At 40.0% G+C, this 22,528-nt stretch overlaps 1 protein-coding gene across 3 annotated transcripts in view; it reads left to right on the top strand.

Annotated features, from left to right (window-relative positions):
• The window catches only part of znf462 (zinc finger protein 462), a 37,866-nt gene that overhangs the window by 5,581 nt on the left and 9,757 nt on the right, over positions 1-22,528 (top strand). The window contains exons 2-6 of one of the 3 annotated variants that reach the window (XM_062553892.1): positions 11,446-11,675; positions 12,187-17,582; positions 17,800-17,937; positions 18,844-19,205; positions 20,462-20,580. In XM_062553892.1, coding sequence (XP_062409876.1) covers positions 11,468-11,675; positions 12,187-17,582; positions 17,800-17,937; positions 18,844-19,205; positions 20,462-20,580 — 6,223 coding nt within the window. In that variant the 5' untranslated portion in view covers positions 11,446-11,467. Of the gene's footprint in view, positions 1-11,445; positions 11,739-12,186; positions 17,583-17,799; positions 17,938-18,840; positions 19,206-20,461; positions 20,581-22,528 lie in introns of those variants that run through there. The other 2 variants (XM_062553891.1, XM_062553893.1) reach the window with 2 other exon arrangements.

Below are 22,528 nucleotides of genomic sequence, written 5' to 3'. Positions count from 1 at the left end.
TGTATTGGTGTCCTTCTATATGCAAAAGAGAAAGATAGAGCTTTGCATTTGCTGCTTACATTCCTGTTGTATACATTATGATGAGGGATCAGCCTTGTCATTAAATACAGTTTTAATGACGTTTCCAATTTGTTTACAAGGAGATATAAAACAGGCTCAGAACTAGAAACTTCTGGTGCTTGTTCCTCTGCCAATGAACTAGAGCAGGACAAGGCTGTCTTTGAGAGGAGAACAGGAGTGGTCTTTCTAGGGGAGATCCTAGCTCTCTCTAGCACAGCATCAGCCAAACCTCTGTCCAAGGTAGATTAAATATTTAAGAACATGGAAGGAGTTCTCCCCAGTAAGTTAATATTAATGGGTTTCTCATCTTTCTACCACAAGTGGTGTCACAGTTAGAGGTGGCTTGGCTTATCTTTCAAAAATATTCAAATAAACTAATGAAAAGTTAATTGTCAGATAAAGGGCATTTTATTTCCCTGACTTTGTCAACTCTACTGTTGATATTTAGTTCATTTTTTAAATATAGTTTTAGTAAAGTTTTGTGAGATTACTGCTACACATTACTACTGCACAGACTGGAAATTAAGAAGACCCATGTTATCTTCAGGCACCCTTTTACCAGGTCCCTCAGATCAGCATATCACTTCAGTCAAATTCCTTTACTGTAGTAGTGTATCTGCTATATCGTTGACGACGTTGACGATATTGTTTCATTGCTAGATTGAGGGCCGTCCACACGATGCTGGTGTATTTGATACCAGTGAAGGTTTTTTTTTTTATCGGTTAGGCCTTGTGTCCACACGACCCCATCCGTATCTGCCTTTGTTGGCTAAGTTAGAAGCACACCGTTAGCTAAACTTAGTTAAGCATTAGCTTTCTACAAAAGTAAGTCCACATATATAGCTGAAAAGTTACTTTATTCTTTTACAGTTGAATTGAAAACTGAATTTTCAGTAGTCTGTTTATCTCCTCCGACTGCTTTTGTAATGTTTTTGTTTTTTCCTTTGGAATTATTGTGAAGCCTCTGCGCCATCGACTGGCCTGGCAAATGCACTACACTTCTGTCGGTTTCACCTCCTCGCATGGAATTTTTTACCAGTGTTGTTAAAGATGTGAAAGCAGTAAGCAAAAATATACCTGCTGGTTTCATGTGGATGGGGCCTAAATCAACTATTTGAATTTTGTGGAACCTGTTGCTGCCCCTGGTCACATGACACTGGATGAGCACATACTGACATCTTCAGAGTAACACACTAACTTATGTAGCCTAATATTATGTATTAGTAGGAACTCACGTACACACTCATCAGAGAAAAATGGAACCAGATTAATGTTGCAATGACATTCAAATCTGTATTTACATTGAATATCATGACAAATTCCCATGTAAAGGTTTCAACAGTGATGTTACATGAATTGATCGATGAGTGAAACACATAGCTACTGTATATCAAATGGAATAGGCCAAGATTTGGATGCGTTGTTGTCTTGTTCATATTAACCTCAAGTTTTTGGTCAAAGTGTTTGTAGGTTTGAACATATGTCTATACTGACTGCCAAAAGCATAGCCTGGTGTGGCCCTAGTTACTTAATATTATGTTACTCTTGAAACATTCAGCTTTCACCTTTTGTGTGTTTGCCTGGTGACTCTACTCAATAGGTCAAAGCCAATTGTCACCTGAGGCTATATTTATTTGGCTGGCTATAATACAATCTAAATTAGATCTTAATTAATTGATTCAAAGTTCTTTGACCTGGATAGCCATGGTGGTACTGTTGATACCTATTTTGCTTATCGTCTTGTATCATCTTATGTCAGAATACAGGCCATTGCTGACCTCAGTGACAGTAACCAAACTCGTTTTTAGGGATTGTACTTTTGGCTTCCTTTATCCAATCACCGACCTTTGTGTTGCATGATGAAAAAAGCTTTTCCCAAGCTGTAGGGAGCCATCTGCCTAGAACCAAAAGTTTTCAGTAGTTGGCTTCAATAGCAATAAATCAAGTTAAATGTCAACATTACGATCTCTTCTAATATCTGTGACCTTACAACACACACACACACACACACACACACACACACACACACACAAAGAAGCAATTTGGAGAACATTCACATTTAAATGTATGATTATCCAGTTCATAAGGAGGGATATTTAATGTGCAAAAGTGATATTGTAGATCTCAGCCTTTGAAAGATGTACACATGGCCTATTTGCAATTGCACATTTTCTTGAGTACATCCATTTGGCTATGCTTAACTCACATTTGTTATTCCTTTGTGATGTTTTGTTTGCTTTTGTAGCATGAATAGTGTCATGTTATGATCAAGCTAGATGATGAAAATGAATGTTTTCACCACACCCAAAGGAATGTAGCCTACTTCTAGAACTCAAAGGAATGCCAACCTTCTCTCTCAAAAAATAGTGATCATTCTCAGAGGCCCAAGAGCTAAATGCATTTTGATGAGCATTTAGGTGATTGCTCTACTTATGTACTTGTAAATTGTAAACAGAATATATGCCTGTTTGCCTTGGTATAGATATCTAGAAGGTCCAAACTTCAAAAGAAGGTTCAAAGTGGGCTCTCCAGTAGCCTGTAAAGAATAGTTTCAAGATCTTCTTAGGCAGCTTGTGAACATTTTCTAAGGTCATGGCTGGATTGTGGCCTTCAACAGGGACTGTTCTTTTGGTAGTAGCAACCATAAAAAAAGATGGGAAGCAAGAACAAGTAAGGGAACTTGTGTAGGTCATTGCTCTGAACTAGATTCCTGTCTGTGTAATGAGATAACATGGGGTGAAAATGGGTGGAGGGTGAAAAAATACTTCATTGCCTTGGCCTTGAGGAGCACAAAATGGTGGATGACCAATGACTGCCTGCTCTGACTGACGCTGCAGTGTGGCTGTGAGTAAAATGGAGTCCTCTGTGTAGCTACAGCCTCTGCACAGCCTCTGCTGTGGCGACGCAGAAGATAATTCTGTCAGACCAGAGGGAGCAGCCAAGTGAGGGGACTCCACTGAAACAGTTTCAGCAATATGGCCTTCTACATGGAATGTTGAAAGTTTCTCCACTGTCTTTCTGGAGTGAATTTCAGTGTTTCTAGATGGAGTAGAAATAGTTTCAAATGACTGGTAATGGGTATCATTTTTTATTTTGAGGATGGAAGAATGGATAAAAGAATTGTTGGTTATCTCTTCTCGTCTTTTTATTTGAACACCATATTTGATGAGGTCTGTAGGTCAGTGGTTTTCTAGGTCTTAACATGGAGACCGAAGTAAATCCATAATGTCCCTAAAATTCGTAGTTTCTCTGACTGAGCAGGAATCTGAGTAGTTAGGAGGACTCTGAAGAAAGCAATGGGACCGTGTTAAGTAGGCTCTCTGGGTGATTTCAGGTTGCCACCTGCTAAGAGCATGTTTTGACCTTGCAGTATAAGGAATGCCAGACATCAAACAGCAAATTATCATTTCACTGAAGGATTAACAATGTCCCCACCACTGTAATAGTATTTTAAAAGAGATTCTTGCTTGGCATGGTAGAATATCAGAACCAGATCTTAAATTGTTATTTGTTTCTATATTATTATTATTATTATTATTATTATTAATAATAATTATTATTATTTTGATGACTATCTTAAGGTCCAGTCTGACTTTTGTTTTTGTGGAAAAATTTATTTCATGTGATTTTTTTTTTTTTTAGACTTGAAGACAAATCAGGTTTTCTGGAAATTGCATCACCCAGTTACTGATTACTCCCTGAAAACTGAATGTTCTGTGTGTCTCCATCTTGTCTAGCAGGGTTTGGTATTCACTTACCAAATATGAATATTGTGAAAAACAAATACAGGTGTTTTTGAATTGAATAGAAAATAATTCCTGAACTGGGAACACAGTGGGACATAAACACCCACCAGTCTTTACTTTGTTGTTGCCTTTTGTTGGGTAATTTGACATATTTGACTTGACCACACTATTTCATTGACATTTCCTCCAATCTTGTAATGGCTATGAGGCTAAACAATCTGTTCATTTGAAAAGGCTTCTGTTGGTGTTCTCAGAGATGCTTCATGCTAGTTGGTAAATGGTTGACCTAGTTCTGCTGCCATATGTTTCCTGGAAATGGATTTGCTGTGAGATAAAAGCCAATGAGTTTCTCCTTGCTTGTGGACCAGAAAAGATTACAGTAGTCAAAGTAAAGTTGAAAGACCAAACCTCTGTGAGCTATGCATTTTAAGCAATGTTCGTTGTGATTGATTTTGAGTGGTTCAATTTAAGATTAAGTTTTAAATAATACTTTTAACTGCTTGTTTGAAATCTATTACATTAAAGGAACACTATGCAGGATTGGCGATTTCATCGCCGGTTTCGCTTTCACTTTTCATTTTCGCTCGTTTTATGCTTGCATATTTCTCTGCAGAGCTTCCGCTACAGCTTTAGCGTGTATATTTGACAAAACTCCTCAATCGGTCAGTCTGCCGTGCCTTTTCATTAGACTTTACATGACACTTCCTGGAGTAGAGCATGGGTGCGTGCCCGTGGTCTCCTGAAGTTGCAAGCGTGGTTCTACCGCTACAGACCACTAGGGCGGCCGAAAAAAACATTGTTTGACTGGTAATTACTCATTTAATTATATATAACAGTATGGAACGAATTGATTAACTGAAACACGTTGCATAGTTTACCTTTAATAGAGATCAAATTAATCGATCAAATTTAGATTTTGTTTAAGATGGTCTGATGTGCTGGAATATTTGTTTATCTGGTTCAACTGGCACAACAGCATTGTAGGCTACTATTGACATGACCAAATCTTCATGTTTAACAAATCACTCTGGATATAATTGTCTTCTAAATAAATACATTTAAATGGAAGGGTGGGTTGTTGAGGTTTTGCCAGAGGTGGTCCAAGATGGGCAAACACAAAGTTGCAAAGGGTAAGTTGCATGGCTGGTTCTCGTTAGTGACTCTCTACGGCTGTGCTGTATGGCTATGCTAGGTGAGCGATTCCCCTTTCACAAGTTTGTTTATTATCAAATTGGCTTCGTAAAGGTTAGGATGAAAATCTTGCATAGTGTACCTTTTAATGAGTGGTCAGGCAGATGTTGAAGGCTCTTCTTCATGCATTTGTGTGAAACCTCTATACCGCCACCTACTGGTCGAGCGTATGCACTACAGCGTTTTCACTTGGTTGTGTTTCCGTCTAGATGAAGATTTATTTGAAAATGATGCCAAGTGGATACAAACCTTTTTGAAAGCGCAAATGAAAACATAGTTTTCACTCACACGCACAACACGTACAAAGCTAAATACACTAAAATGGATGACGATCATTTTATTTTTAACTGTTTGCAAACATAAACAAAATAATGTGGATGAGGCTAAAGCCCAACGCCCACCAGAAACGGCGTTCAGCGGTGTTCGGCGGTCTGGGCTTGCCGCGCAGGATTTTAGAATAGTTTTCTATCTCTGTGCGGCTGCTGCGCGGCAGACGTTTCCAGTGGGCGATGCTCCATTGAAAACAATGGAATTTTAAGTTTTTTCGTGGCGCGGTGCGCCGCGTACGCTTCTGGTGGGCGATGGCCTTAAAGCTCCAGCAAGGATTTTGGTTTCAAAACCTGCACGTTGACTACTTAAAAGCGAAATACCACAATACAAAAAGTACTTGCCTTGCTGTTACGGCCCACGACATAGTACCCATACCATGGGTTTTAGCCTCCCTGCTGCCCGTTGGAGTCGGAAGTGCTTCAAGTGTGTGGGTTTGAGCCGTTTGTGCCTGTGCTTATTATTAAATATTGAACTATTCCCATATAGATTTTCATGTTCCTGTTCTATGAAAATAACCCAAATATGCAACCACATGTAGTTTTATACTTAATTTCTTAATAATAATAAAAAAAAACATTCAGAGAAAACACTAAGGCCTTATGTTAAAACAATGGGCATGCAGTAAAACTCATAATGGTCTGTAATCATTGATGCTGCGGCAACCATTTGTCTGGATTCTGCCTTATTTGACACAGAATGACCCACATATAGGAATAATGCCTATAATGTTAATGGTGTGTTGTAAATGTTAATGGAAGTGTGGATTAAGAGTGGGGTCTGTGCTGAATTCAAATGAAGAATAGTGTAAGAAATGACTAAGACACTTACTGCTGAAAATGTAACCACAGATGGTTGCATTAAAGGTATTTATGGGTGATGTCCAAGATTTGTGAAAGCTTGTAAATGCATAAAAACAAATCATATTATATTTTGGTTCTATTAAAAGGCATGATCCTAACTTTGTGTATCAGAGTATTGAAAGTGGTCTTTATTGTTTGGGCAGAGATCTGCAGAGGTTGATGGTTTGTCTTCTTAAACATATATGAATGTAAATCCACATAATTATATACAATGTAATATGTGCACAACCCCCCACATTTTCCCTTCTCTATGTTTCCCTGTGGCCAGAGATGGTAGTCCAACGGATAAGGACAAAACCTCTGTGCATCTAATCAGCTTAATGTTGGCTTATTCAAAGGCCCTCTTTCAGAGGAGCAGCTGCTGTCGGGCAGTTTGAGTAGAGGGTGTGACTGCTGGTAGAGCTTGCTGATGCAGAGAGACCGGTTGGTGATTAACAAATGTCAGTAGACTTTGGAATCTGGGGTGCAGAGTCAGATGGCTTTGTCCTCTGTACATGGTGGAAGGTCTCCCAGGTGGTTGGGTCAAACTGGCTGTATACACCCCCCCCCCCCCCCCTTCAAATCTCTCCCTTCTTTCCCACTCACTTGCTGCTCAGCCTAAGGCTGCAGATGTTTTCTGAGCTCTGAAAAAAATGAAATGCAGACATGCCTTGCATTTTTAGACCTCCTTGTGGAGCTTAGTTGGCAGTTGTCTTTTTTCCAGGTTGGTCTTGAGGAGACTGTCACCCTGACCCTTTCCAGAGACCTCAATAATTTTTAATCCCAAGATGCAAGAGATATTGTTCCAAGATATGAAAGGGCTAAGTCAGGCTGGCAAGTGTGAGCGTTTTTTCCCCCCTGTCCTCCATTTCGCTGAGCTACGCAGGCAGAGGGCTTGGGCACAGTACATCTGGTGGATAGATTTCTGTCAGCAGTTCTCCAGTGACTGGACAGTCAGTGAAGTGGATCTGAGGGCCCATAATATGAACACCTAAGCACACATAGCTTCCACCTAAAATGTTTCTGCTTGATGCTTAGGATCTGCGTTGCTTACCGATTCACACATTCCACCTTGTGAGTCTGCCATGACAAAGAAGCAAAATGTTTGCATGTAAATCTTTTTTGTTCATTACTCTTGCTTTTCTCATTTGTGGATCTTCTTTTTGTCAGTGTAGAAGTTGGCATTGCATGTTGTTCTGTGCCCATCTGGACTGCCAAAAGATCATGCTTTATGGGGCTGGAACTGAAACTGAGAAGAGGCAACATGCTGCCAAAGATTTCTTTATTTTACACAATCACTTCTGTTATTAACGATCCTTTTTGGATCCGTTTAAGATCTGGCTAAGCATAAGGCATGTTTGTATTGAATGATTCAGCCAGATCTGTGCAGCCCTGCTAGATCGAACGCGCCGCGCTCTCAGTACACTTTCATAGTTTACAATACTTTGGTTTGTCTGTAGAAATCCTCACCACACTACCACAGAAGTGCAATTATATTTTGAGCATTGTTAGCGGTATACAATAAAGACGTGGCACCTTGCCCTGATAGCATCACTGTAAGCCCATTCAGTGATAATTCAAATAAACGCTTGCTCTTGCTCAAAATGGCACCATTTAATAATTTTGCTCTCAATCAAAAGTTTGAAATTGTTGACCACTGTAAATAGACCTTAGCTTGGTTTTACACTGGAGTTAAACTTTAATTTATCCAGTGCATGGCAAGTGACAGTGCATGCACTTATGTTGGTGCTGGTGTCTGCTCAGTCGGCATGGAATTAAAATATCACCGACGCACTTTAACTTTAAGATATAATCTTCAAGCTAAATATTGTTAACACTCCTACACTGTTATACATGAACTGAACATAGTTAATGAAGATATTATTATTATGTACTAGGCTATTTCAGTTTGTTATGCATTTCATTGAAATGTGCTGTAGGCCTAGGCTACATTTTGTACATGCACATAGCTGTAGCATTTATTTCAGTTTATATCAGCTACAGTATATTTCTGAAAAATACACCGTTTTGCCTCAGGCTCGCTGCACATCTTTCTTTTCATTCATTTGATTCCCAATGAAGATACACACTGGTAAGATTTGCTTAATGCTTTAAATAGACTTCTGGTAAAAAAAGAAAATATTTTTTTATCATATAAATATGCGATTAATTGTGATTGACCACAGAAAGTCAGCTCTAATTCAAATAAGCTCTATTAATTCAGGTGAGTAAACATGGTTCTGGTTATTGGTCTAGAATCTTCATAAAGTAATGTTCCCACAACACATAGGTCTCCAAGTTGAAATGCACATTGTTAAACACACCTCTAACAGACCATGGCTATCACCCTTATCAGTAGCAAAGTGTATAGGCATGGCTATTTATTTATAAGTCCATCCAGGATTTTACAATGTTGTGATCGCAACAATTAATGCAAATTCAACCAATCCCTGCAAATTCTGGGTGACCTTGCAATTTTGTCCAAATATCACTTTCTGCAAATTTGACCAATCATCGTAGTTTTCTTGTGAAATTTCACCTGCCACAACAGTCCCTCGCACAGAAAAGTGAGCCGCATATGCCATACTCACTTTTGCACCCATTTGATGTTATTTAAATAGAAGGCTAATGTTAATGATCTGCTTGCATCTCTCAGCCCGTTGTTGCTAACCTACCTAGGCTATGAAAGTAACTTCATGTAGGACTACCTGGTTTACTGACATATGAGTAGGCTATGCAACCCAACCTACTGTTGGAACAGGAAGTGGCCAACCCCAAACTGTTCCCTCAAAGTTGTGATTATGGAATTGTCCAAAATATTTTGGTTAATGCTTAAGCATAATGAGTTCCTTTCATTGGAACTAAGGGACCTAGCCCAGCTCGGGGATGGCCCCTTCCTGTTCCAACATGACTGTGCACCAGTGCACAAAGCAAGGTCCATAAAGACATGGATGACAGAGTTTGATGTGGATGAACTTGACTGGCCTGCACAGAGTCCTGAGCGCAACCCATTTGAACACCTTTGGGGTGAATTAGAGCGGAGACTGAGAGCCAGTCTCCTCGTCCAATATCAGCGTGTGACCTCACAAATGCCCTTCTGGAAGAATGGTCAAAAGTCCCATGAATACATTCCTAAACCTTGAGGAAAGCCTTCCCAGAAGAGTTGAGGCTGTTAAAGCTGCAAAGTGTGAACCGACGTCATATTACACCCTATGGATTAAGAATGGGATGCCGCAAGTTCATATGCCAGTCAAGGCAGGTGACCCAATACTTTTGGCAATATAGTGTATCTGCAAATAGCACAACAAATAAGTTGGCTTATTGAGTCATGTTTTAAATCTTTCTGATAACCTTTGTGAAGATGTTCATATCCATTTGCATAATTGCCAGTTGTGCTAATATCATAGGGCACTGTATGTCAACAATCATGGTTGCAAAATTATGTTTTTATATATATATAGAAAATATGGGTCACGTTTTTGATCATATGACGTGCAGTACAGAAATTCAATGATAACAAATTTCAGTTTCAATGGTTGTAAATAACGGAGTAAATACATGTTCCTGTTTGCTAATACAATGCTCATTAGTTAGTGATATGGTTCAACAATGCCAGTGTTGGATCACCTATGTTGGATCACCTTTTGATAGTTTGATTTCTTTGTCTTTTTCTGGGATTGATATATGTGAAATTGGCTATGTGATTTGATGTCACACTAATGATGACACAGGGCATGGTGTAATGACGTCCCCATCCCAAAGTCAAGGTTCCCATAATCCTCTGCATTTGCATGGCAACCTCAGTGTACAGAGTATTACACATCCGGGGCTTGATGCAATCTGATGGAATTGTCTGATGTAAATACAGCAGCCCGCTGGTGCTCTTCATCAGCGGCTTATCCTTAGGTAATAAAAAAAATAGAACAAATCACCCACATAATCCCCCTCAACTATTGTTTCTTGAACCAACCATTCAGCAAAAAAAGATTCTTTTGTGCATCTGTCACTGTCAGGTCTTAGAATGTGTTATTTTCCTTGAGGTTTCAAGCTGTAAACTCTCTATCTCTCTTTCTATCTCTCCCTCTCTTTCTTTCTTTCTTTCTTTCTTTCTTTCTTTCTTTCTTTCTCTCTTTCTCTAAATAATTAACATTTATGTTCACAGTGGGGTCTGAGACCACATACAATTTGATATGTTCATGCAAAAGCCTCAAAATGATTAGTTTGACAAATTCGAAAAATTTAAATACAGCAATATTATTTTCCAATGTGTGACATTATTCTGTAGTCTAGCCTACTTCTAAACCAGCAATCCCCTTTAACCAAATTTGTGGCAAACTTTACTAACCCTAACCCTAACCCAACTTTTCTACTTCAGATCTACATATGACATTTTACATATTCACATATTTTTTAAGCCTGAAAGTGTCTCCTAGAAATAATAAGTGAGTCAAAGAATGTGTCCAGACAAGTCATTCACAAAACCTCTTATTGCAGAGAGTAGCACCCCAGGTCTTTGATGATTTAGTATAGGACTCTCGACTACTAAGACCAATTCATAAGTGGCAAGTTTTATCATTCCACACCACATCAAAGACCTCTGTCATGATTAAATAACTATAGAGCTGGATTAGGATTAGATTAACACTAGATCATATGAACATAAATGTCATCATATGAATGAAAGGAGAATCCCACTTAGATGTCTGTAGGTTCTTTCATTAGGGACAAACAGTGACAATGGTTCAGTATTGAATTAGCTGTCATGCTAATAGCTGAAATGACTAGACCGCTACAATGCATTCATATGATGATATCCAGGTAGCAAAAGTAGACTGTGTTTTTCACCACTAACCTCAACATGTCATTACAAGTACTGGGCAACCAGATATGTGGAGACACTGCCTACAGTAAATGTAAAGAAATTGTATGATATGAGTGATGTGGTGTCAGTTCTTCTGAACTATGGCATCACTTCCAACGAAGCTCATACTAGTCCTATATGTATCCCCAATTCAAGGGAGTTTTTCCTCGCCCCTGTCACTTATGGGCTCTCTTTGAATGTGTAACACTCTGTAAAGCACCATGAGACATGTGTAATGTTTTGGCGCTCTATAAGTGAAATTAAATTGATTGTCAAAGAGACACCTTTTCCCCATTTACATGGTTTAGAATTTGTGAAGACAGGGAGAAGGAAAATGTTAATTGTTAGAGCTACGCATAATATATAGAATATATTTTAGAAATGATCATTGCTAACATATCTTTTTTTTCTTCTTCAGTCCATCCCAGGAGTCCTCAGTGATGGAGGTGCTACAGTGCGATGGCTGTGATTTCCGAGCTGAGTCATACGATGAACTCAAGACACATATCCAGGATGTCCACACAGCCTTCCTGAAACCCACTGAAGTTGTTGATGGTACACAGGATTTGTCAAGGTCTGCATCTCTGAACTCCCTCAGTCATGCAGAAGATGAGGAAGAGGACTTCTCTACTGAGACTGATGATGCAGGTTGGAGACTTCTCCTGATATGTTGCATCCCCAAAGTTTGATAAAGTGTCCACATACTTAAAGGTACACTATGCAAGATTTTCACCTTTACAAAGCCAATTTGATGGTAAGGCTAATCATTCACCTAGCATAGCTACAACATAGACGTAGCGAGTCGCTACCGAGAAAACCTGCCAGGCATATTCAAGAATGGCAGCCCGACAAATCTCGCCAGAATCGTGAAACATTATCTTAACATATATCAGTAGATCCTTCACCTCCACAACTAAAGCATTTTAATTGTGTACAAGGGGGGTAAGTCGGGAGAAGTTTGCCATTTACAACAGCAGAGTAAAGCATAAATAAATTGCAGCTCTACAGTGACCAAAAATACCTAAACCTGCATAATGTACCCTTAATGGTTATGAGTACAAATTTAACAAAATACAGTGTCTTTGTTAAATAATCCGAAACAATAAATTATAATTGATAGAAATATTTAATTGAGAAATATTTGTGATTTCTGTTGAAGGCCTGCACTCCATGGACACAGACGTGGGCCAGTTTTCCAATTCAAAATCAACGCTATGCAGTCAGGCAGAAAATTCCCCAAGTAAATCGTCCAACCCATTTTTCCAGTGCAAGTTTTGTGTCCGCTACTTCAGATCTGAATCCCTCCTAATTGAACACACCAGAAAAAATCATGGAACAGTTGGAGCTGCCTCAGAGACCACAGGAAACTCACAGACTGTCAAGCAGACAAACTATAACGTACACATGCATGAAGTCTTTGGGAAAATCTTTTCTTGCCAGTATTGTACATTCAAGTTTACTAGTAGGACCAGACTGAATAAGCATCAAAAGAAGTATCATGAAGATGTTTTGTTGGATTCTCCAGGGTCCCCTGCTGAAGAGGAAGCTGACACTGAAGCTGTTACAATGGAGTCAGAATCTGAGGACTTTGATGAGGAAGCACCACAGGATGATGCAATGCGCAGAATCTTAGACTCAATGTATAAATGTATCTCTAAATCCAGTGGAAACTTAACATGTGAGTGGTGCGATTATCAGACCCATAGGCAAGAGCTGTGGTATGACCACATGACAAAAAAACATTGTAATATGCTAAAGATTATGTCATCACTTCAGGAGGATAGTGGATCTTCCAAATCAGGATCTTCATCTCCAAGACATACTCCGACATCTAACCTGAAGGCAAATAATTTAAATGGCAATAAAGATTCAGCATTAAAGAAAGCCTCTGGAAATGCAGTTGTGAAAACCCCCCCAGGGATATCACCTTTTCAGTATTCACAAATTTCAGCAAAAGTTCCCAACAGTACAGGCTCTTCCATTTTATCAGAAAGGTCAACCTTCGTCATGTCTGATATGTCAAATTCTGCCATAGACTTAGATACCAGTCTGCTCAACGATTCCAGAAGCAGCTCAGAAGATGAACTCGGTGACATGGATGATCCCAATTACAGAGACCCCTTGTCAGCTGAGGATTCCACTAAGCTGCTTCTGTCAGAGGAGGATAATAAAATGCTTGAAACAAAAGGGATCCCTTTCAGACGGCACTTGAACAGGTTTCAGTGTCCTTTCTGTTCCTTTCTCACAATGCATCGACGGAGTATTTCTCGTCATATAGAGAACATACACCTGTCTGGCAAAGCAACAGTGTACAAATGTGATGACTGCGCGTTCATATGCACCAGTCCACTCAAGTTGGAAAGTCACAAGCAAAATCATATTGGTTCGTCTTCAGACTGGGATACTATGGACTTAACATGTGAAAGCCCAGAGGATGAAAATGAGTCAATAGATCCCTTGAATGGGGAAAGTGCAGGCTCAAAGATCAATGGCAAGAAATCAAATCCTGGAAATGAGGTCAATGAGAAAAATCTTCATCACTGTTCTCTCTGCACCTTCTCTACCATGACACTGAAAGGGCTGAGAGTGCATCAGCAACATAAGCATTCTTACTGTGACAATATAGCAGATAGCACAGAGGGTTCAATGAATGAACAGCAAGACACAGACTCCGAAACAAATAGCTCAGCAAATTTTGTACAAAAAACGCAAACATCAATCTGGGGAAACGCCTCAAAAAAACACCTTGTTGGTAAAACTGCAAGGAAGTCTATTAATGATCAACCTTTAGACCTGTCCCCTGTTAAGAAACGTACAAGAATTGATGAAATTGCCAACAATCTCCAAAGCAAGATTAGTCAGACCCAACAACAGGAGGATATGGTTATCAATTTGGAGGACCTTGGTGATGAAGAAGATGAAGAGAAACAAAGTGATTTTCACATGGATAAGGAGACAGATGTTCACAATCACAGCTACATGTATAATGCAAACAATTTGTATCACAGCGAATCAAAAGGGGTGAAAGAAGAGCGTAGATCAGGGAGAGAATCAGGAGAGGTGAAAGAAGAGCGCAGGTCAGGGAAAAGAAAACGAAACCTTCAGGCAAAAGTTTCTGTGAGAAACATTCCTGTTCAAGTAGCTGTGTCTGAAGATGAGGACAATGAAAATAATTTCAGTGCCTCTGTTGAGAAAAATCTTCAAATTCAAAATAGTCAAGATGGTCAGAATACTTTCCAAGAGACTGTTGAGTACTCGGAAGAACCTGGGAACCTTTTCTATTGTAAACACTGTGATTACCAAAACAAGTCTGCGCGTAGTGTCAGTACGCATTACCAGAGAATGCATCCCTACATTAAATTTAGTTTTAGGTACATCCTTGACCCAGAGGATCAGAGTGCTGTCTTCCGTTGCCTGGAGTGTTACATTGAATACACCAACTTTAATGATCTGAACCAGCACTATATGGAACATCATCCAGGGGCCAGTAATGTTCTGAACTTAAACCAACCCAATCTTATCTATATGTGTCGCTTTTGTTCATACACCAGTCCTAATGTGCGTAGCTTGATGCCCCACTACCAAAGAATGCATCCCACAGTGAAAATTAACAACGCCATGATTTTCTCCAGTTACATGGTTGATCAGCCTCAGAAAAGTGCTGAGTCTCAAACACTAAGGGAGATCTTAAATTCAGGACCCAAGAGCTTCACATCCTCAACACCAGCGTCACGGTCCTCATCAAGCCCTTCCCTCAAAACCATCTCTAAAGTATCAGAGTCTACATCAGATGCTGAGACCCTCAAAGAAACCATAGGAGGAAATGTTGTTGTCTACGATTGTGATATGTGTTCGTTTGCCAGTCCCAACATGCACTCAGTCCTGGTGCACTACCAGAAGAAGCATCCAGAACAAAAGGCCTCCTATTTCCGTATTCAGAAAACCATGAGAGTGATCTCAGTTGATAGGAATCAGGCACCTAGTAACTCTTACAACCTTCCCAACACCCCAAAATCAGCTAACATGATGCCATTAGGCTTAGATGATGAAGTTTACTATTGCAAACACTGTGTATATAGCAACCGTTCTGTGGTTGGTGTACTTGTCCATTATCAGAAGAGGCATCCAGAAATAAAAGTAACAGCAAAATACATTAAACATGCACCTCCAACTCCTGGTCTCATGAAGCTAATGGATGAGTTACAGATTGCTCCCCCAAAGCAGTTCTTCAAACCATCTAGCAACAACGGGACAGATGCTTCATCAACCAAAGGAGGCACTGAGAAAGGCGAGGCAGAGATGCTGTTTTTTTGCCAACACTGCGACTATGGAAATCGGACAGTCAAAGGGGTACTTATTCACTACCAAAAGAAGCACAAAGACGTGAAAGCTAATGCAGACTTGGTGCGCAGGCACACAGCTGTGGTACGCAGCCAGAGGGAGCGTGCCCAGCTGAACCAAACGGCTGCTCCAGCAGGAGCTACCACAGTCTCTACATCTGACAAGGACGCATCACAAAAGTTGAGATCATTGAAGTGTAGGCATTGTTCTTATACATCTCCATATGTGTATGCTCTACGGAAACACTTAAAAAAAGATCATCCTACTGTCAAAGCAACAGCCATTACCATCCTCAATTGGGGTTATCAGGATGGTGTCCTTGAGGCTGGATATCACTGTGAATGGTGCATCTACTCCCATGTTGAACCAAGTGGGCTGCTAATGCATTACCAAAGACGACACCCTGAGCATAATGTGGACTACACCTATATGGCTAGCAAACTGTGGGCTGGTCCTGATGCTTGTGCCTCCCAACAAGGGGGAAACTCGGAAACAAAGCACTATCCATGCAGGGATTGTGCATATGAGGCAAGTTCTATCTGGGACATAACCAACCATTACCAAACTGTGCATCCCTGGGCAATCAAAGTAGACGAGTCTGTGCTGCTGGACATTATCAAAGGTAATCGAACACAAGAAAAGATGCACTCAACTCAGTCAAAAGGACACAATCCTGGCATGTCAAATCCATTCGACTGTTACCAGGCAGATCATGAAGAAGGCACAATGGATGTGTCCAGACCATCTCAAGAGAGACAGTCCCACCTGTCTTTCACAACTACATCCATTTCAAACAACCCATATCAATGCACTGTATGTCTGTCTGAATACAACAGTCTTCATGGACTTTTGACACACTATGGCAAGAAACACCCAGGTATGAAAGTGAAAGCTGCTGACTTTGCTCATGAATCTGACATCAATCCCAGCTCAGTGTACAAGTGCAGACACTGTCCGTATGTGAACTCTCGAATCCATGGTGTTCTTACCCATTACCAAAAGAGACATCCTCTGGTTAAGGTCACTGCAGAAGATTTTGCTGATGACATAGAGCAAGTAAAGGATTTAGGAGTCGAAGGTGAGGAAAAGTGCAAAACGCAGAGGCAAGGTTATGGTGCCTACAGGTGCAAAATGTGTCCTTATACCCATGGCACGCTAGAGAAACTGAAAATACACTATGAAAAGTATCACAACCAACCGGCCTCAGACATGTTCAACCCTGCTGTGACTCAGTTTTCTACCAACAGAGAAGAACAAGTAGCAGAATGCAGTGCTACAAATGTCACAGATGCCCAAGATGTATGTGACTTTGATCTGAGCCTCTCTCAATTTGAGAAGGGAGAGAAGCATGCTGTTTTCAGGTGTCAGCTTTGCAAATACTTCTGCTCTACAAGAAAGGGTATAGCTCGGCACTACCGTATAAAGCACAACAATGTCAGGGCCCAGCCTGAAGGAAAGAACAATGTTTTCAAGTGTGCCCTCTGCTCATACACCAATCCCATCCGCAAAGGTTTAGCAGCGCATTACCAGAAACGTCATGATATCGATGCATATTACACACACTGTCTGGCAGCATCCAAGGCCTTGACTGAGAAGCCCAACAAGGTGGTGGTACCCTTGACTTCTGAAGCTGATGGGGATGGAATGAGTGAAGAACTGAAACTTGCTGTGGAGCAAAGAAAGTGTTCCCTTTGTTCATTTCAGGCATTCAGTAGGAAAAGTATTGTCTCACACTACATCAAGCGCCATCCTGGCGTCTTCCCCAAGAGACAACACTCAAGCAAACTGGGACGATATTTCACCATTATCTACCCAAAAGAAATGGACAAATCCTCTGCTGTGGAGGAGAATGAGTCTGTTGAGGTCAAACCAGAGGCAGAGCAGGAAAGGGACCTTGAGTGGTTGCCTTTCAAATGTTTGAAATGCCACAAGTTATGCTTCAGCTCAGCCGATCTGCTTTGCATGCACTACAATGACTACCACAGCAGGGACCTCAGGCGTGATTTCATCACAGTTGCAAACCCTGAGCATGGGAACTCCGAATTCTATCAGTGTGCCCACTGTGAGCTCAAGTTCTTGGCCCTTACTGACCTCACAAACCATCTGATGGATCACAATGAGGAAACTCAGAAGCGAGCAATGAGACAAGAAAGAAGGAAGCAGCTCCAGAACAAACAGAGGGTCAATGAGCAAATGGAAACGAAGCAAGAAAAGGTACTGTGAAGTTTTAATCTTTATTAACACCAGTATTCAGATATTTTTTATTATTTTCTGCTATGATTCACTGCTGAGATTCTGGGTTAAAAATGTGTCCAAATTAAAAATGCTTTTGAACTTGAACATGGTGAACTTGACTGTCACCATATGTAGTGTTTTGTTTAACATAATGCATATGCCAACTAATTCTAGTGATTGTTTTCCTACCATTTAGCTGGATGCAACTACTGATAAAACCCCAATAGGCTATCGGTGCAATTTCTGTGTGGAGGTCCACCCCACCCTCAGAGCCATCTGCAACCACCTGCGAAAACATGTGCAGTATGGTGAGGCCAAAGAAGGCCAGTTGAAGGTGACACAACATTACTATTGAGTTTCAAAACTAAGTTTCACAACAAAAGCTTAAAATATGTTTATTGTAACATATTACAGTTATATTTTCATTTCAGGAATAATTTACATTTCTGATTTAGTTTGCCTATATTATTGTAACAGTCTGATATAAATTGTCTGCATCAATTGAATGATCAATTTACAGCAATTTTCTTTCTGCTATATATTGCTGATATCAGACTATTCTACAGTTTATTATGCTGTATTTGATTTAGCTTGTGCATTTGTATTTGATAAAGCAAATCACAACATATAATAACGGATACTCATCTCACTCAAACATGTTGACACCAGTTGTGAGACATCTTCTACATTTTAAAAATGATTGTTTTGTATATGGACATGTACAGTATCGATCCTAAACCCTACTCACTGTGTAGCACCAGGAAAGCAAACTCTCTGATCTCACAGAGTTTCTAAGACATTTTGTTCCTTTTTTGTCATTATGTGGTGTACCCATCTTTACTTATGAGAGACTTGTTGTGGTGAGAGAAGGCTGACAAAGCAAACTATAAGCAGACAATAAGTTATTTATGATGTGGGTCAAGTCCTCTTCTTATGAATTTCCTGCAGGTCCTTCTAGGGAATTTCCTGTTGGCAGTGAAAAACTTGTTGTCTCACATCTGCATAGGCATAACTTTTCCAAGATAAAGAGTGTGGGATGTGGTGGATGTAATTTTTGCCCATTTGGTCTGGGCAAAAAATAATGTCAATGATCAATAATATGCATAATGTAAATTAACCCAAAGATCATTTGAACTGGAACAAATCCCATGAATTGGCTTTATTTAGTTGATTGGCTTATTGAATGGTTTTAGCAAAGGTAGTACATTAATGCTTTCCCCCTCTTGCTTTCTCTCAGCAGGATATCACAGAAGTGTCGTTTCCTGGTGCAGAGGATGCCGTTCCCAATGGCAACACAGAGGACTCGTTGCCCATTGAAGATGCCGTGTCTTCAGAGATGGACTTATCTGTGGCTGATATGGCCTCCACTGGAGATGTCCCCATAGAAAGGGGGGAGAAGCCTGTGGTTGTGAATGCACCTGTGTCTGTCCAGGAAAAGGACAGACGGACAGGCGGTCACCCCTGTGCCCAGTGCGACCGTGTCTTCATGTCCATGCAGGGTCTCCGGTCTCACGAGAGAAGTCACTCAGCCATGGCGCTCTTCTCTCGTGAGGACAAGTACAGCTGCCAGTACTGCCAATTTGTTTCTCCCTTTAGACACAAGTAAGAAAATCATTCTGTTCAGTGTAACTTTGCATAATTGAATTCTCTTTAGTGTGCCGTTTCCATGTTTCATATATTAATGCCGCTTTCCAAGAGGTAAAACCCTGGTGATTAAGGAAAATCCTCTGACTTCTGTGTTTTTGTCTTAGGCTGCCCTCAGGGCAGAGTTGAGGCTGAACCAACTTTCTAATGTAATATGCTGTAGGCAGGAGAAATGTAAAAAGCAGAAAGTTAACTATAATTTAGGTTAAACAGCAATGTAAAGAATTCAAAATAATAATTGAAACAGGATGTGTTTCCTGAAGGAACTACCAATGTATGCAATTGAAGCGGAAAGAGACACATAGATCTTCCATTAAAAAGAAAACTGACTAAAAGATGGAAAAAGAATTACATCGCCCCAACACTGATTTTGTCCCCCTAATGTAATACACTCGGAAGGAGTGCATTTAGCGAGAGTTGATGTGACATTAATGTGATGGAATAGGGTGGAGCGATGTATGTCACATATGTTCAGATCCACAAAATCTGAATAGCTTCAGCAGCGGAAAAGATGGCAAAGGATTCAAATCTGTCACCTAAACACACTTAATGATTCCTACTGGGACTACCATAGACTCCCTCGGATTTCCCATGATTGTCACAGACTTTTCTTTTTTTTTTCATCAGTTGCCATAAAAAATGAAAATGCATTGCTCACATGTCCTATATAGGACCTATGCATTGGTGTTTTGATTACGTTTGTATGTAAAGTGGTTTGACCTGAATCATTCAAATGCTAGCATACCTTGTGTTGTGGACTGTCGGACATGGGAAATGTATCTAGTTTGTCATGCAGAACTTGACCAGTGTTTCCCACTGTTCATTTTAGTTTTGGTGGCTGACTAACTTCCTAACTTAAACAAGGCCGATGGTCAAATTCACACCCCTCCTTCACTGTTGATTTGAGGAGTAGGCCTACTCATCATACAGATATCACAGGCATGTGAAAGACTGGAACCTAAGCTTTTCAATTATATTGACAACAACTGTGACAAGGACATTTGACACAAGACTAGCTCAGACTAAATTGAAAAATAGGTGAGAAAATGAACACAATTTTGCATGCACTGTAATGATAAGAAATATAGGAATAAGAGGCTTCAGGAACATGGATGCGAGGAATGTAATTTGATTGGCTGTTGAGTGTGGTGTAACATTCATGCTAAAACTGTCTCTTTCCTCAGTGCATGTTTTCTTTCTCATCCTGTTCTTAGTTTGGATCGTCATATCCAGTCTCATCATGGTCATCACAAGCCTTTCCGGTGTAAACTCTGTCCCTTTAAGTCTGCCTATCTAAGCCGACTGAAGAGTCATCTGCTCAAGTCGCATGCAGGTAAAGAGACCTGATGAAAAGAACACACTGTGTCTTGCAAAAGTATTAAACTCAATGAGAGTCATTACCATTTTCCAGTTTACAAAATATACTTAAATGCATTTTCCAAATCAGTATTTTCATAGTGAATAATTGCAATGTAGTGTGTATACTTTGACCTATACTGTAATTTCCCAACTATTAGCCGCTGCTTATACCTTGATTTTGCAAAATGTCCTCAGCTATGAGGTTAGTACACGGAGAGAGTTATTATGATCTGAATATGCTTTTGTTTCTTTTAACTGGCATAAAACACTGTCCTGCGGCTTATACACAATGTGGCTAATACACAGGACATTACTGTAATATTGATATATATAATCTGTAAGTATGTTTGTACTGGCTAAAGGAAGTTATTTGTCTACTTAAAAATATTGTTAATAACTATATAATGCCTATACATTAATGCCTATTAGAGGACCAGCGAAAGGGATGGCTCGCTGTGCACACACCCGAGGGTCTATTTATGGATGGTAACAAGTTCAAGTTTGAGAAAATTATGTTAATTGAAGGAGTTTGAATTAGCAACAAAATGGCTAATAGCTTGCAGCAGCAGGCATGGAGCCATGTCAAAATAAATCACTATTTTCAAACCACTGACAAGACTCAAAATAGCCTTAAACTTGGGTGAAAGTGTGGAGAGGGTCCCTACAGACAAATCAAAGTATTGTAAACTTTGAAAATGTAGAGTGAGTCACTTACATATGTCAACTATATTGCAAGGGATTACACTGTCGCCGGAGCAACTTGGGGTTAAGTGCCGTGCTCAAGGACACAACAGTGGAAGGCTGAAATTGGTTGTATGCACCGAAGGCTGTTCAAGAGCTCATTTGTTTCTGTGGAGCGTTAGCTGTGTTGTAACTGCGTGTGTTGGCAGCTTGTCTTACCTTTTAACGTTTGATACAATTAACAAATAAATAATAATACAAACTTTAAACTTAAATAGGATTCTCTATCCTTCTCAACTTAGCTGAAAACTATCCTCGACAGTGTATGAATGCAAATCAATGTAAATGAAGTATCTTTGTTGTATACTTAATATGAATTCCTCTAATATCTTGAAATATCCTGAAATAGCGTGATCAAAAAAACTTTTCAAAAAAACGTATCAAGCACCTGCCAAGGCCGCACTTCCTGTCTGTCTATATGGTCTTCCTGCAGGTGTGTCGTGGCTTGTCTTGTAAGAACCAGCAGGGGGAGACGTCATTAGGTAAACTAAAACAAAAAAGGATACATTGGCCCTAACACTACATCTTTTGTTATATTTTGCTCCTTACATGTTCACTCCAACACTGAAGATATGGTTTGCCCAATAATAGCAATTTTAACACATGCAAAATCCTTTTACATCGTAACGTACTGATTCACTAGGTGCAACAACCAAGCGTGTCTGTGTAGACACTAATTACATTAACAGTAGTGGCAGGTTAAAACACACCTGGCTCCACTGGAAACAAATGAACTCCTGAACAGCCTTCACCAGGCCTATAGCCTATTGAACCCAGAACTTTCAAACTACTGCACACTAGCCCAGCTCCTTAATCACTACACTACTACCGCCCCAGTAAGGACTGTTTCTGAACCTAGTGCCTTACTTTGGGTTCCGGTCAAATCAGTAGTCGCGTTTCACTTCTTGTAGTATTGCACAGATCTGGCTGAATGTTATTCATATTTGTATTGTAACATGCTGGACAACACTTGGTCGCATCTGACTAAACAATGTGCTTAATATTCATTATTATTCTTGTCATGTTCTTTAGCTAAGTTTAATTTGGCAGTTTTGTGTTGAAGAGCTGTTTAGCCCAGGTGGGATCCAGCATGTTTGCCATGAACCTAGCCATAAGTAATGTAAGGTGATGCAGTTCTGAAGCAGTTGACATTTAAGTGGTATTGCACAAGAGTTTCTCCC

The sequence above is a fragment of the Sardina pilchardus genome, chromosome 14 (genome assembly GCF_963854185.1).
Source record: "Sardina pilchardus chromosome 14, fSarPil1.1, whole genome shotgun sequence".
Lineage (NCBI taxonomy): Eukaryota > Metazoa > Chordata > Actinopteri > Clupeiformes > Clupeidae > Sardina > Sardina pilchardus.
The sequence above is the reverse complement of the archived record's forward strand: the minus strand, read 5'-3'. Positions and strand labels throughout refer to the sequence as shown.